General features: G+C 36.0%; 1 protein-coding gene across 1 annotated transcript in view; it reads left to right on the top strand.

Moving 5' to 3' along the window:
• LOC148940917 (protein tolkin-like) overlaps positions 1 to 15672 on the top strand; it is a 267546-nt gene that overhangs the window by 223281 nt on the left and 28593 nt on the right. Inside the window, exons 9-10 of the mRNA XM_089105473.1 lie at positions 3885 to 4030; positions 9693 to 9888. Of these exons, the coding sequence (XP_088961599.1) occupies positions 3885 to 4030; positions 9693 to 9888 (342 nt within the window). The remainder of the gene's footprint in view (positions 1 to 3884; positions 4031 to 9692; positions 9889 to 15672) is intronic.

Genomic DNA, 15672 nt, shown 5'->3' with positions numbered 1-15672 from the left:
GCAACTTGTGATCGTGCTTATGAGGCTTTGTGGCGTCCCATTCTTGCCATGTTATTTATGAGAATAGGAAAAATTGAGTGATTTATGAGATTAGATTTTGTATATTGGTTAAAGTGGTGTTAAAATGCAAGTTGAGACTCTATAGTTGGATGAGTAGCCGTAACTAGTGTTGGGTGATAATTTAATTAAACGGTATATCGTTATTTTTACTTTCGATATTCGATAATCGATATATCGATTTCGATATTTCTGACCAGTTTTTGTTCAGATCAACTCTTGGCTTTACCAAAGTTAAATAAAAAAAATGGTACTTATTTATTAGCCAGTAGGCTACACACTCGAAAATTGGGATGTATAAAATCATACAACAACCGGTTTATTAGATAGTCCTTGTGTTTCAGGAGTTTTTTTTTAAGAGTTGGAACTTTTCAAAGGAGGGGGTAACTCCCCTCGTATACGGTATGATTTTATTTTAAGTTTCAATATTTCTTCGTAGTTCCAGTTGAAGAAACTTGTTTTTTTTTTGTTTTTTTTTTGATCGTTGTCAAATAATGCCGGTAAACCCCCACTACAAATCCGTCCCTGCTGAAAATTCCACCCCGAAATTTATTCGTGAACAATTTTGTCCAAAAAATTTTCTTTAGCCTACTTTCGTTTAAAAACAGACTTGTTTTTCATTTAATTTTTAATCTTTTTCAAATCATGCCGGAAAAACCCTTCGATAGGTAATTTTTCATTGAAATTCCATCCTCCGAATGGAAAGTTTCTCCCGCGGAAAAGTCTCCCATGAATTTCTCCCGTCGGAAATCCCTCACTCCCACAAAAATAAATCCCCAGACAATTTTAACCTCTCTGAAAATTTTCCCCGGACAATTTCCCCGGAACATCTCTAGGTGTTAAATTGAATCGGCAAAGAGAAAGTAAGATAAATTTCGTACAGGAGTTCTGGCAAATTCTTCCGTGTAATATTTCTCCTTGTTCCGGAATCTCCGGAAACTTCCCTGCCCATGGACAATTCTCCCCGTGGAGAATCTCCCTGTGGAAAATTCCCCTCCCTAAAAATGTCTGTTTACTTCCAAATAACAAATACTATTTGTAAGCCATAGGCAAAATTCATAACTTACAGCCCTTCACCCGGGTACTGTGGGGGGATCATGACAATTTCCTCGGAACATCTGTACATCAGAAATTGAATCGGTAAAGAAAAAGTCTGACGAGTTTCGTATAGAAGCTCGGACAAATTCTCCCGTGTAAAATTCTCCCTTGTTAGTTCATCCCTGGAAACTTTCCTGTCAATGGAAAATTCTACCCGTGGAAAATTTCCTCGCAGAAAATTCCCCCTCCCCGAAAAGTGCCTATTTACTAACAAATAAACAATACTATACGTAAACAATAAATAATAATAATAATTTATTTATTACCCACTATAAAAAGAAGCGGAGTACATAAAAAAAAAAAAAAAAAAAAAAAAAAAAAAAGCAAACACGCACACTTAACAATTATTTAATAAGACGACGTAAATTATGGTGCGCAGTAAGACCTGCAGACAACGACTGCAGACAACCACTTTTCCGTAAATCAGGGAGGCCGAATCGCGATATTAGATGCCGGTTCCGGAGCCACGGAAGGAGGCATAAAAGGTACCGAGAAAATTTAAAATAACAAATTTGGATAGAATTTAGATCTTTAGACTTGGGAACTGGAATAAAACCAGATAAAAAAAGAATAGAATGATCACAAAATGAAGAATATAATTTCCCAAGCGCTTTTCTATTGTACCTCCCTCTGTTTGCAGCAATTTTTGTAAACCCTATCTGAATTTTTTTTTTTTGCATTAGAAACTGTCAGACCTAAAGTGTTTTGAAATTATTATTAATGTGAAGACCAAGCCACTGAAAAGCAGAGATACGGGGACTAGAGAGAAAAACACAGTTCAGAGGGAGACTCACACTCAAATTAAATGAAATATATTTGCACTTATCAACGTTCAACATAAACCCAATCCGTCTGAACTGGTTTGAGATCCAGCTGACAGAATGTGAGAGTGTAGTCCTAGAACGACTGACAAGGAGAACATGGTCCGCATAAGCAAGATACGAGACATCAACTCCATCAGAAATGAAAGTCGAAGGCAAGGATGGAAGAATAGGAGCAATACATAACTTAAAAATAGTTGGAGAAAGCACACCACCTTGACGGACCCCACGCCTAAGAAACACCTTTTGAATCAGAAACTACTCCATTACATTTTACCCGAATACAAGAATTCGAATACCAGTAATAATAGGCAAAATTCATAACTTAAAGCCCTTTTCCCAGGTTGTGGGGGATCAGGTTATCTCCGGAGGAACAGTTATTTGATCTTTCAGCTATGGTGAACAAAATGAATATTTCAGAATTTGGATAGGGTGTTCTCAAGGAAAAAGGGTGTGGGAGGGAAGCTAGTTGCCCTCCAATATTTTGGGTCACTTCAAAAGAGAACTAGATCTTTTATTTCCGTTCGAACGATCCCTTTCCCAAAATTCTTGGGCCATTGGTTTGATACGATCACCCTGGCGAAAAAAAAATAATAAAGGAATAAATAAACACGCATCCGTGATTTTTCTTCTGACAAACATACAAAATTCTACATTTTTGCAGATGGATTTTAAACTCTTTACAGTAGAGTTCCATGATATGCTGAATCTAATGGCACGCTTTTCATTAAGATTCCTTGACTTCTTGGGGTGTATTTCTCCTTTCTCGAAAATTACGGAAAGTTTCTCAGGCTCGTATATTTTGATGGGAACATTAAACTGAATGAATCCTATATAATTGGAATCAGCATAAAAAGCCAATCCTCTGTTATATGAGCAAGGCCTATAAGCTTAGAAGGCAATTATACAGCCAAACCCTTTTGGAGGTCCTCAGTAGCATTTGAAAGTCCCCCTGACTAAACGTATTTTGAGTTTCAGAACAGGCTATATAAACTTATGGATACAAGTATGTATGCTGTGTATCAGCATGTATGAGTCAATGGATTAAATACATCATTGTTCTTCTTCTCGGCGGTTTCCGAAACAATTTTCTATATTGGATCTTTTCCGCGGGACATTTACCGGTAGATAGCAGAAAAGGCCGAAACTAGTAAAATATTTTCAAATATCGTTTTTGACATCGATATTTTTCTTTCGATATTCGATATCGATATTTTCTCCGATATATCGATATATACATATCGATATTGAATATTGCCTCACACTAGCCGTAACTTCTTGCAGCCAAGCATCGAATTTTACATTGAGCACAATCTACCTAGATATTAATGGCTGAACAGACAATAGTCTAGACTTGCAGTATCTGAACGCTGTTTAACTGCTTGCATCTAATTTCATGAAAATATTAAGTTTTAAAAATAGGAATTTACTCCTTTTTTGCGCATAGATAGGACAGAGATTTTTTTTTATTAATTTTAACCAATTTCTTTTCTATTTTATATTTTCACTTTTATCATATCCTTCATCAATCTTTCATCTTTTATCCATTTTTATAATATTTTTATCTTACAGTTTCCACTTTTACATATGATCTTACCTTGGAACTTCTTTGTGGTGGTTTCGCATTCGCTAAGTATGCCTATCAAACTGGTCTACTCAAGGTCTACAAAAATACAAACTTTATATTGATTGTTGGATTATTTTTACATGCCCAACCATGTACCATCTTACATTCTTACACTAAGTAGCTTACGCTACGGAGTGGTAAGGGGAAGCAGCTATATCAACTTGAAATCTGGGCTTAACATCTTAGTCTATGACGGTGCTTTATGTAGGTTTTTCTCCAGTTTCTGCAATGACACTTTTTACCATCTGAATAATCTCATTTATGTTCTTTTTGAATTTAAGCCATGTGCGGTGGCGAGTTGACGACAGAAGATGGACATTTAGAATCTCCTAATTATCCGGATGACTACCAACCAAGCAAGGAGTGTGTTTGGAAGATCACCGTGCCTGCAGACCATACCGTGGCTCTCAGGTTTCAATCCTTTGAGGTAATGATAAAACGAAGGCATTACTTTTATCATCGTGTGGCAACACAAAAATACCACAGAAAATTAAAGAAACACAAGATAGGTGGGACTTCATGAAGCCTAAAAAATTATCTGCTGCATACAGCCTTTCGCTTACTCAATGTTCTGCCTAAGCATAATGAAGTGAGGTGTATGAAAGGGGAAATTAATCTTAAGAAACTGACGTTGTATGCCAATGCAGGTACAAGTTTTGAAGTAGAGTAACCACAAATCACTACTATTACCGCTAATAACTCCCTGTAGTACCAAGCCACCTGAGGCCAACACAGCTACGCATGCTTCTCATCCAAAACAAAATATTCAAAACTCCCTCTTAACAACCTCCAAAGAAGTTTCGGTTTCTATTAAATCGTTCCCTATGACCCCCTCCCAGATCATTCAGGGTAATCTACTTTTCGTCTTGCCTTAGATGGTTGGCCGAACAGGACGATCGTTGACAATTATACAGTAATAAAAGTATGTATGCCCATATTTATGTTATTCGTTTTTTTTTAACAATTTGGCAATACCAAATGAGCAATCTCAGTAGTATTTTTCAAGACATTTTTCAAGATTTTTTTTTCTTCAATGCATCTCCTGGGGATCATCAAACTCTTGTGCAAGCCTGGTAATGACGCTGGGAAAATCTGTGTCCTCGGAAGCCTTATAAATTTTCGAGGGGGTAATAAGATCATTTTTTTTACCTGCAGAGGTTCCCAACTATGGGCCAGTGTCTTGAAGAACACCTTGAACGAAGCATTTTGGGAAAACGTCTTGAAAAAAGTCCCGAAGAAAAAAATTCTTGAAAAACATCTTGAAACGTCTTGAAAAAATTCTGGAAAGGAAATGTCTTAAAGATAAACGCCTTGAAGAAAAAAATATTGAAAAACGTCTTGAAAAATTTCCTGAAAATTTATTGAAGAAAAACTACTTGAAGAAAAAAAATCTTGAAAACATCTTAAAACGTCTTGAAAAACCTCTTGAAAATGTCTAGAAGAAAAACATCTTGAAGAAAAAAATCTTTGACTCCTAGTGCAAAAGGGAATAGGGCTGTTGCAGTATTACAAGGCTTTTTGGAAACAAAATGGGTTAGCAATAAATGTCAATGACCCTTAATTTCCGTTAGGGCATTATACATTTAAATTTGCCGAAGGTCTACATCATTGACAAGATCCTTTGATAGATTTGGATTTCCTTGTGCAATGATGTCTACGTAACAGCTCATTGACTTCAAAGCATAGCACCTGCTAAACTGTGTGCAGTGAAACGTAACAGCCACTTGTGCGTCTTGGAGGATGCCCAGAGGGTTTATCCTACCTGGCCCGTAGAACAGATTTCCCCTATATTACTAATCTCCTTTAGAAGGAAGACTGTCTATTTCATAACCAAAAAGGAAATTTAATGCACCTTTGAAATAATTTGCAAATTTGTTCAAAATCACTGACAAACTCAGAAGGAAGAAAGAGAAATAATTCCCAGATGAAATTAGATCATCCAATAAACATGCGTTTAATGAAGTAAATATACGACACAGGTATAAATATGGCATATGGACTCCATAGGTATTGATTATATTTATTTCATGATATCATTTATCTACTCATCGTTATATTATATTATATTATTGCAGTAACATTAAAAGGCATTACATGATACGGATTAACACTAAAAGCCTTATTGCGTAATGGTTAATGCAAAAATTTCACAAACTTAAAAATTCTAAGCCTACCCCTATGCGGTTGAAAGGAAAACAAATATAAATTATGTGGTTCCTGCAATATCCAGAATACTTGAATATGCTTCTTCGCCAAATTATTTCGGTGATTGCCTAGATGATTTATATTATCAAGAATTGTCAAATTTCACAATCATATCGTCAAACTAAAAACCCTATTGTATGTGTCAAGAGCTGTGGCTACCTTAGCTTTCCTGTTGTTTTATTGAATATTGTTAGGCAAAGTATTAAACAAATAAATACAAAGAAGACACTGCTGATAAATTAAACAGGAAAAAATATAATATTGAGTCAAAAAATTAAAATGATGTTCCATAAAAATTTTATTGATTAATATATGGAATTTTAATAGTATTTTGACAGATTGGTTATTCCAATTTGAACTATTTAAATTATTTACAGAAATTATTAAGTTTAAATGATGGATTAATATTAAATCCGGTGAAAATCTTACTTAATTAAGAAACTAAATGATTATCACGGTCTTGCCTGGGGGGGGGGGGGGAGGTACCCGGTTCGATTCCCCCCTAAACTTTTGTCCAACTTATACAAAAGCAACAAAAATGAATGTAATTTTTCTTCAAACTTAATGCTTGATTATCAGTAATCTAATGTAGTCAATGAGACCCCCCCCCTCTCCCAAACAAAATCCCGGGTTTGGCCCTGAAAATTATAAAAGATTAACTTTGAATATTAAACATATTATTTGCTTTGTAGGCCCTCCACTTTTTTTGTGTTCCCTCCACTCTCTGTCGTGCAAAAGCACTAGGAGTACCCATGGCTCATCTTTCCCAAAGTCAAACCCAAACAGCAAGGGTATAAAATGTCAGAATCCCCTCAAAATAAGACTAATTACTCACATACGGATTTTTGGGTACATAATAATAATATAATGCCAAAAAATGTGTGTTAGTTTATTATTTTTTATATAATCTTTATCGTTGAATATTAATTAATATTGTATAATGATCAATATTATTGCATACCAGTTGCTAGTGTTACGTATTACGAAATACAAGCAACCAAAGACATAATCTCGACTTTAAGTAAAGATTAATTAAAAAAAAACTTTTCCACAAAATACATTTTTCAAAGAAAAGTAAAGAACTCCATTAAACCAAAAATGAGCGAAAATAAGATCAAATAATCTACCAAGCGTGAAACTACCACAAATCAGCATTGAAAGTTTCTTTAAATTAATTTCTGTTCGTTTTATATTGACATAGTCTTTTCAGGGAAAAAGAAAATAATACTTAAATCTTTTCGTTTTTAAGACTTTATAGTTTGGCCTGCTATTTGAATGCTGGAAAAAATTTTTCAGCCGTTTTAACAACATACACCCTTTTATAAATCTGGACACAAATAGTAGTGTTTAATTCAGTTTCATACCTCCTCTGGTCGACCTGAAAAAGAAAACTTGATACCATTCGCAAAAAAATCTGTTTACTTTCTTTGATAGCTTGAATACACTTACGCTATTTTGATTTGGTTATAACAAAATTTACACTTTACTGAAAAAATATAAATGTTTTTACTTTTATAACTTTAATAAATCAAATAATATTAATATTTTGATTACTAAATATCAGTATATGTATATTAAACTGACAATGCACATTCATTTGTATTTTTTCAGTAAAGTGCAAATTTTGTTCTGGCCTTGGGAAGGCATAGGGGTACCCAGCTTATGTTAATTTCTGCTCGTTTTGAGTTTGACTCGGTAAATTATTGTAATTTCTGTTCGTTTTGTGTTTCAGTTATTTATCGATGCTGATTTGTAGTAGTTTCACGCTTGGTAGATTATTCTATATTAGTTTTGCTCATTTGTTTAATGGAGTTCTTTTCTTTTCTTTGAAAAACTTATTTTATGGAAAAAGTTTTTTAAATTAATTTCTGTTCGTTTTATATAGACATGGTCTTTTCAGCGAAAAAAAAAATAAAACTTAAAATATTTTCGTTTTTTAAGACTTTATAGTTTGGCCTGCTATATGTATGCTGGAGAAACATTTTCAGAAATGTTTAACAACATGCACCCTTTTAGAAATCTGGACACAAATAGTACTGTTTAATTTAGTTTCATACCTCCTCTAGGTGACCTGAAATAAAAAACTTGATACCATTCGCAAAAAAATCTGTTTACTTTCTTTGATAGCTTGGATACACTTACTCTTTTTTTATTTGGTTAAATTTTAAGAGCAGAAATGGGTGGGTTGGCGTGGTAGGGTGGGCGTGGGACGGTTGGAGTGGAAGGGGGATTAGTTGTCCTCAAATCACTTTCAACACTTTCGACTATCAATCACTTTCGACTATCAAAAAGGGCATCAGCCCTTTCTATTTTCAATCGAATGGGCACTTTTCAAAGTTCCCACGACAACTCCTTCGATACGAAGTGCCCTGGTCCAAACAACAACAACAACAAAAATAATACATTATACCCACTTCAGTCTTTACTATAAAAATATCAAGCCTTCCAATCACTTTCGACTATTAAAAATTGCACTAGGCCTTTCGATTTCCAATCGAATGATCCCTTTTGGAAACGACAGCGCTTTCTATAAATACCTTATTTGCCCCCAGGGCATAAATTACAACCCTTATCCTAAGGTCTGTTAGGGTGGTTGTCATCCTTTAAGACCGAATTTCCAGAAATTTCAACTACGTTAAACAACATGGCTATCTCAAAATTTTGATTGGATGTCTTTGGGGAAATGGTGGGCGTGAGAGGGGTGTTATTCACCTTCCAATCACTTTCGACTATTAAAAAGGGCACGAGCCACTCCAATTTCCAATTGAATGATGCTCTTTTTGAACTTTTTACGACAACTTCTTCGATACGAAGTGCCCTGCTCTAAAGGAGAAAAATAATAAATAATACATTGTGCCAACATTATTCTTATATGCCCCCTGGGCATGACTTAAAACCCTTGCCCTGAGGGTTGTGGGGGAGTTTCCTCCTCAAAAACATATCTTCTATCTGGAAATCAACTACGCTGAACAAAATCAAAATTTTGATTGGATGTATTTGGGGGAACAAAGGTCGTGGGGGGGGAGGGTTGTAGTTGCCCTCAAATCACTTTCGACTATTAAAAAGGTCACTAGCCCTTTGAATTTCCAATCGAATGAGCCTGTTTTGAAGTTTCTACGACAACACCTTAAAAAGAAACCTTATATATCCCCAGGGCATTACTTATAATCCTGGTCATAAGGGTTTTGCGGGAGCTTTCTCATCAAAAACTCATTTTCTATCAGGAAATCAACTATGCAGAAGAAAATGGCTATCTTAACATTTTTATGGTCTAGTTTTTCGGAAGTAATGGGCGTGGGGGCTAGTTGCCCCCAAATCACTTTTGACTATTAAAAAGGGTACCAGCCCTTAAAATTCTCAATCGAATGAGCCTGCTTTGAAGTTTCTACGACAAAGCCTTCTATAAAAACCTTATATGGCCCCAGGGCATAACTTAAAACCCTTGCTCTGAGGGTTGTCGGGGAGTGTCCTCCTCAAAAACATATTTTCTATATGGAAATCAACTACGCTGAACAAAATGGCTGTCTCCAAATTTTGATTGGATGGGTTTGGGGGAATGATGGGCGTGGGGGGCTAGTTGCCCTCCAATTACTTTCGACTATTAAAAAGGACACTAGCCTCTCCAATTTCTATTCGAATGAACCCTTTTCAAACTTTCTACGACAACTCCTTCGATACGAAGTGCCCGGCTGAAGAAAAAAAAAACAAAAAAAAACAAAACACACACATTGTGCCCACATCGTTCTTCACTTAGGCAGTGCTAGCGCGCTGCCTATGATTGTTTTTTATTTGTTGTCTAAATACAAAGAACAGAGAGTTCTTTATCTTGTATTTTTTTTTTATCTGCTGGATTGCAAGTTTTAAAGTTTCAAATTTTATTCTAGATAGAAAATCACGACAACTGCGTGTATGATTATTTAGAAATTAGAGACGGGACAGAAGAAAATAGTCCGTTAATTGGAATATTTTGTGGTCACAAAGTTCCAGATGACATTAAATCCACGGGACCACATCTATGGGTGAAGTTTGTCTCTGACAGCTCCGTGCAGAAGGCAGGTTTCGCAGCTTCGTTTATTAAAGGTATTGAAAATGAAATTATTTGTTAGATTAAGCAGTGAATGAAACTTTCAAAAATATTTCAAGATTCTAAGCTATATCCTGGGAAGGTCTTTTGATATAAAATATTTTGTAAAAAATAATAATAAATAAAAAAATCATTTGTTCTTTTTCATCCATTCAAATATACCGTTTATCAGTGTTACATTGAGCATTTGACAGCTCCATGCAGAAAATAAAAATAAAAGAAAAAAAATAATTATAAAAACAAAAAACAAACACTTCCCTTCCTTCTTAAGTTTGCCCCCTCCCTCACAAAATAAAATAAAAGGAAAAGGACTTCGAACTTATCCAAGCCATTTATTATTGAAAATAAATCTGTTATGTGAGTTATTTGACCATATAACAGTACCAGCATTAGCATAAGTAAAAATATTGAAATAACGAATTAAACTCCATGGGCTTATACCCCAAGAAGGGAAAGCAGGGATCCGAAGAGACCTGACAAAACTTAACACTCGTGTTCAGAAGACCCAGATCTATAAATCAATTAGTTTTAAAGAATTTTACACAAACTTGCATACAAGTTTTATAAAACAATTTTACACAAACTCTTATTAATGTTATTTGTTTGAAAATTTGTCAAGCAAAAGAAATGGAAGGGAAAAAAAAGTAATAAAAAGAGACTAAACAAAAAGTCAAGAATTGAAACAAAATAAACACTCAGATAATATTCAGGGTTGGCATCAGGTGAATGGTAACCAGGTTTGCCAGGGTTGTAACTTCAGCCCCCAGCCCCCCATTGCACTTCCTGGCTGGAGGGCCAAGAAACGGAGATCAGCGCCGCCGGTTTGGACCTTAAGGGTCTAGTGCCGTCATACTTACTTACTATACTTAACTTCGGTTTGTACTCAGAATCAGCTTCAATAATCGAATAGATAGAAACTGTTGAAAGCACAAAGTAATTAAGTAGTTTATTTGATCAATACCTAAGGAGGTTTGACTAAGGAGATCATACCCTAAGGAGGTAATACCCTAAGGAGGGTTGACTAAGACTAAGGAGGGTTGAGGTTTTTTAAACCTTCAAGAATCCATGCTTTTTAATTTTTGTCTTTTTTTCGTTTTTTTTATGCGTTTTCTTTGGAATTGATGTCTCTAAGTTAGGTTGACTGTTTTACTTGGGGTGGTGAAATCATTCACCACTCCCCTGGGCCAATCCCTAGTATGGGGATTTTGATGGTAGTTCAAGTTCCATTTAGTTCCATTTATTTCCATAAATAACAATAACAAAAACAATATCCCAAAGGGCTCAATGGCCCGTTATTTGGGAAACGACACAGAATAAATGACTAATATTAAAACTTGGCATAAACAATACTAAACAGTGTTTAACTTATAAATCTATAAGGAAAAGAAGTCAACTCACCGACAGTCCACACGAAACAGCGACCCTCCTATCACCCGAAAATAAATAAATAAATCAACAATGAAAAATTCTCTACATCATCGAGGATCCAACGCCAACAAAAAAAAACAATACAACAACTATAAAATAATTAATAAATAGCTTAATAAGAAACTTTTCATCTGTCTTTTAAAGGAGCCAAGTGTTTGTGACTGACGAATCTCAGCAGGAACCAAGTTCCAAGCACGTCCCACAGTCACGACCAGACCAAAGTCTGAACGAACCGAGGGAGTAGCCGGAATCATAACATCCTCCCTGTTTCGAACTGCGTAAAAATTTACTTCCCCTACTGGCTTAAGTAGTCCAGAAAAACAAAAGGGGAGATCTCCGTGGAAGAATTGATATGCCAACGAAGCTAGAGATATAACATAAATATCTCTAATCTTAAGGAGATTAACAGGAGAGTGTGTAGTCGACTGGAGAACTGTTACCGCTTTCTCATTAAGAATATGAACAGGAGCAAGTACAGAAGAAAATGTAGACATCCACACAGACGAACAGTAACATATATAAGGGAACATGAGAGAGATATATACAAGACGGAGTATATGAAAAGGAAATGCACGCTTTAATTTACGAATGATTCCAAGTCCATGAGAAATTTTCACTCTTATTACTTGAACGTGCCATTCAAACGTTAAATTGTCATCCAAAAGAACTCCCAGTAATCCCACATATCGTTCCGGGGTTTAACTTCTGGAGCCTCTTGTTGTTGGAAGCTCAGTCATTTTGGGGCAGCTCACACCTGTACGGTACAAAATAAGAAGGTCCGACTTTTTTACATTTAAAGCTAGTTGATTTATGTCAAACCAATTCAGTATCTTTTCAGTCATTGCTTGAAGCTTTAGAATAAGGGATGACTCATCCGGAGCTGCAGCACCTAGAGTAGTGTCATCTGCAAATGATACCAGTTCTTCTCGACTATCAGATGTGGACGCCGACATAGTCTGAGAGTAACATTTGTGACACAATCCACAGCAGACATTGGGACTTGGGGTGTTTAGAAGTCGGTAGAGGTCGTTCACATATATCAGGAATAGGGTTGGCCCAAGAATAGAACCTTGGGGTACTCCGTATTCAATTGGAACTTCCTTGTCTGTATCTTCCATGGCAATAGATCTGTCAGTAAGGTATGAAGAGAGCCAAGACAATGCTTCCCCACGCACACCATGATGAGAAAGTTTACCAATGAGAATCTTGTGTGTAAGGCTGTCAAAAGCTTTCTTTACATCGAGAAAAATGGCTGCAGGAATAAGATTAGAGTCTAAAGATTGTCGTATAAACTGAAGAAGTTTATTACAAGCATGTTCTGTAGAGTACTTTGCGCGAAACCCAAACTGATGCTTATGGAAAAAAGATTTAGCTTCAAGAAACCTTACCAGACGTTTGAGCATTGGCCTTTCAAAAATCTTAGAGAACACTGACAAAAGAGAGATCGGCCTATAATTCCCAGGATCCTCACGGTCACCTCCTTTAAAGAGAGCTATCACACGCGACAATTTAAGACGTTGAGGAAATACTCCTAGTTGAAATGACCTATTAATCAAATGGCAAAGTGGGGTTATAATCGACGGAAGGATATGTTTAATTACTTTAGCAGAAATTTTGTCAAAACCTGTTGAAGAATTCTTTAAGGACAAAACAATATTTGTAATTTCCTGCACTGTAACGTCCTCAAGAGACATTGATTTCAAGCACGGGGGGCCTAGGATCTGCTTCCAAGTCTGAGACACCGAGCAGTGAGAAACACTATTAGCAGTTGATTTCCCTATCTCCGCGAAGAATTTGTTCATATGATGTCGTACTTGGCCTTTTTCTGTGATAAGTTGATCGTCTACCATAAGAGACTTAGGGAGACCTTCTAGTTTTTTCGATGGCCGACTAAATTCCTTAATCACGTCCCACGTCTTCTTTATATTTCTACCGCAATCATCAAATCTCTTAGTATAATACACTGTTTTTGTTCTCCGAATAATTGATTTCAGCATATTACGGTACAACTTAAATGCTTCTAATTTAGCATCACTTGGTCTGTTTTTGTACTCTTTCCAAAGGTTCTGCTTTCTATTTATTGACTTGAGGACTCCCGGTGTTAGCCAGGGAGCTATGGGTGTTGATCTTCTTGATCGAGGATTCCTTAAAGGAGCTTTTAGACAATAAGCCGTGAATTTTTCCTTAACAGTGTCATAAAACTGGCCAAATATACCGTTATAATTGCCCAAATTAATATTTTCTGGTAATGAAAAGTCCCATGAAGATGAACTCAGATCTTCTTTCAGTTTATCCAGCTCCACTGGTGAGCAACATAATCTCTGTGTATCTTGGGGGACTAATCTTTGTGGATTTTGGAGGATTGGAAACAAGGCTGCAACTGGCAAATGGTCGGAAGTATCAGAAAGCAGTACTTCATTCTTAATGGAGTGTAGTGATGAAAAAATATTGTCAATTAATGTTGCTGACTGGTTAGAAATCCTTGTCGGTATGTTTATACAAGGAGCTAATCCATACGAAATTAGTAAAGACAAAAGATCAGAAGCCTGTCTAGATGTCGGATCCGCAAGGTCTAGGTTAAAGTCGCCCATTAATACAACTTTGGATTTTTCAGAAAAAACTTTTCCAAGAACATCTTCTAATGTTTCCATAAATTGGGTTATATACCCACTTGGAGAACGATATACTTCGCCTATTATTATCCTTTCCTTAACGTTGATTGGGACTTCTATAAAAAGTGACTCAAATACCTTTTCATTATTTGTACATAAATCCTGTCTTAGTACATCATGAAAATTATTTCGGATGTAAAATCCGAGTCCACCTTTTTGGGCCGTCTTGTGGTTAATAAATAGCGACATATAACCGGGACTATCCAAAAGCACATGATTTTTTTCGCTCAAAAATGTTTCACAGAGACCGATAATTGAAGGGCACGAAGTCCTACATAATAATTGAATATCATCAAACGAGCAATTTAGGCCCTGAACGTTTAGATGTACAACCGGGAGTGCATCAACCCACCGAGCTCCGGAGTCCCAAAATCTCAGCTCCTCCACAAACACACTATCAATAATATTCTCAAAATTTTCATAAAAATTCATATTGGGGGCTTTACCACCCGGATTATTTATAATTTCATTAAAATTAACTCTCCCACATTCATAATCATTTAATTTCCCTAGTGTTATGTTAGCGTTAATCCCCAATAGAGAATTAGTGTCAACCATAAATACTTACCCATGCAGGTGACAGAGAGCCATGCTGTAGTCGCGTGAACACCAGTGACGTCAACCTCTTAATCCGAATTAAAAAGGCTATGACATGAACTTGATTATTTTGCTCTGAAACAAAAAAAAATAACAAGTAAAATAGCACAGGAAGGTGTAAATACTGAGGGTAGAGAAACACAAATAAAAAGGAAAAATACAAAAAGACAAATAACATTAACGAACAGCACATTTTTTGAAGATATATTATATTAAGCGGAAGCGAGCACTCACTAATAATCATGCGTCAGAATCGAAATCAGAATTGACCGAGGGGAAAACTAGGGTAAGTGGGTCGTAGCATGCGTCATCAACCTTGATCCAGTTAGAACTAGAAGTCTTTAGATTCTAGCCATAACCTAGTCCCCTTTCTGAACCACTTTGGTATGAGACACTTTATCGGAGGCAACTTTACAATTTCTTAAGTTATAAGCAGTAATCAAAAGTTCTTTCCGACGTTTAGCCAGCTCGAATGGAAGGTCAATACTGACGTTTTTCCCTGTATTTCTTAGATTACCAACACAAGCCATAATATTGTCCTTATGTCGAAGATTTAGAACAGATACAAGAATAGGGTCCGATGCCGGATGTGACTTTTGTTTCCTGGGACTTTTAGCCTTGCTTCTAAGTCTATAGATGGCAGTGAACTTAATATCCCTGTAGTTCCGTACCGACATTTCTGATAAAAAATCATTAACGGTTTCTTCAATATTTTCATTTTCCTTTTTAGGAATTCCATGGATAAGAAGATTCTTGCGTTTAACATACAATTCAGTTCTTAAAACCTGATTTTTAACTGCCACAAGAGCAGATTTCAAGCCAGTGTTCTCTTGTTTCAACGCTGCATTCTCCGTACGAAGATTTTCTACCAGTTGTTTTAAGTTGTCCATACGTTCATCAAAATACTTTTTCGTGAGAGACATCGCTAATTATATTGTATCAGTAATTAATATATCGCTAAATATACAGTACGCTCGCTTCTTTCCTCAACTCATCAAAATGACATTTCAAGAAAACTTACGAGCGTGGGCCCCTTTCTTCTAAAATCCAAATATAAGGGGCCCCAGAATCAACAGTGCAATA

This window comes from Artemia sp. Qi Xiang Cuo, chromosome 19 (assembly GCF_049724085.1).
Source record: "Artemia sp. Qi Xiang Cuo chromosome 19, ASM4972408v1, whole genome shotgun sequence".
Classification (NCBI taxonomy): Eukaryota; Metazoa; Arthropoda; class Branchiopoda; order Anostraca; family Artemiidae; genus Artemia; species Artemia sp. Qi Xiang Cuo.
This window is presented reverse-complemented; position numbering and strand designations above follow the sequence as displayed.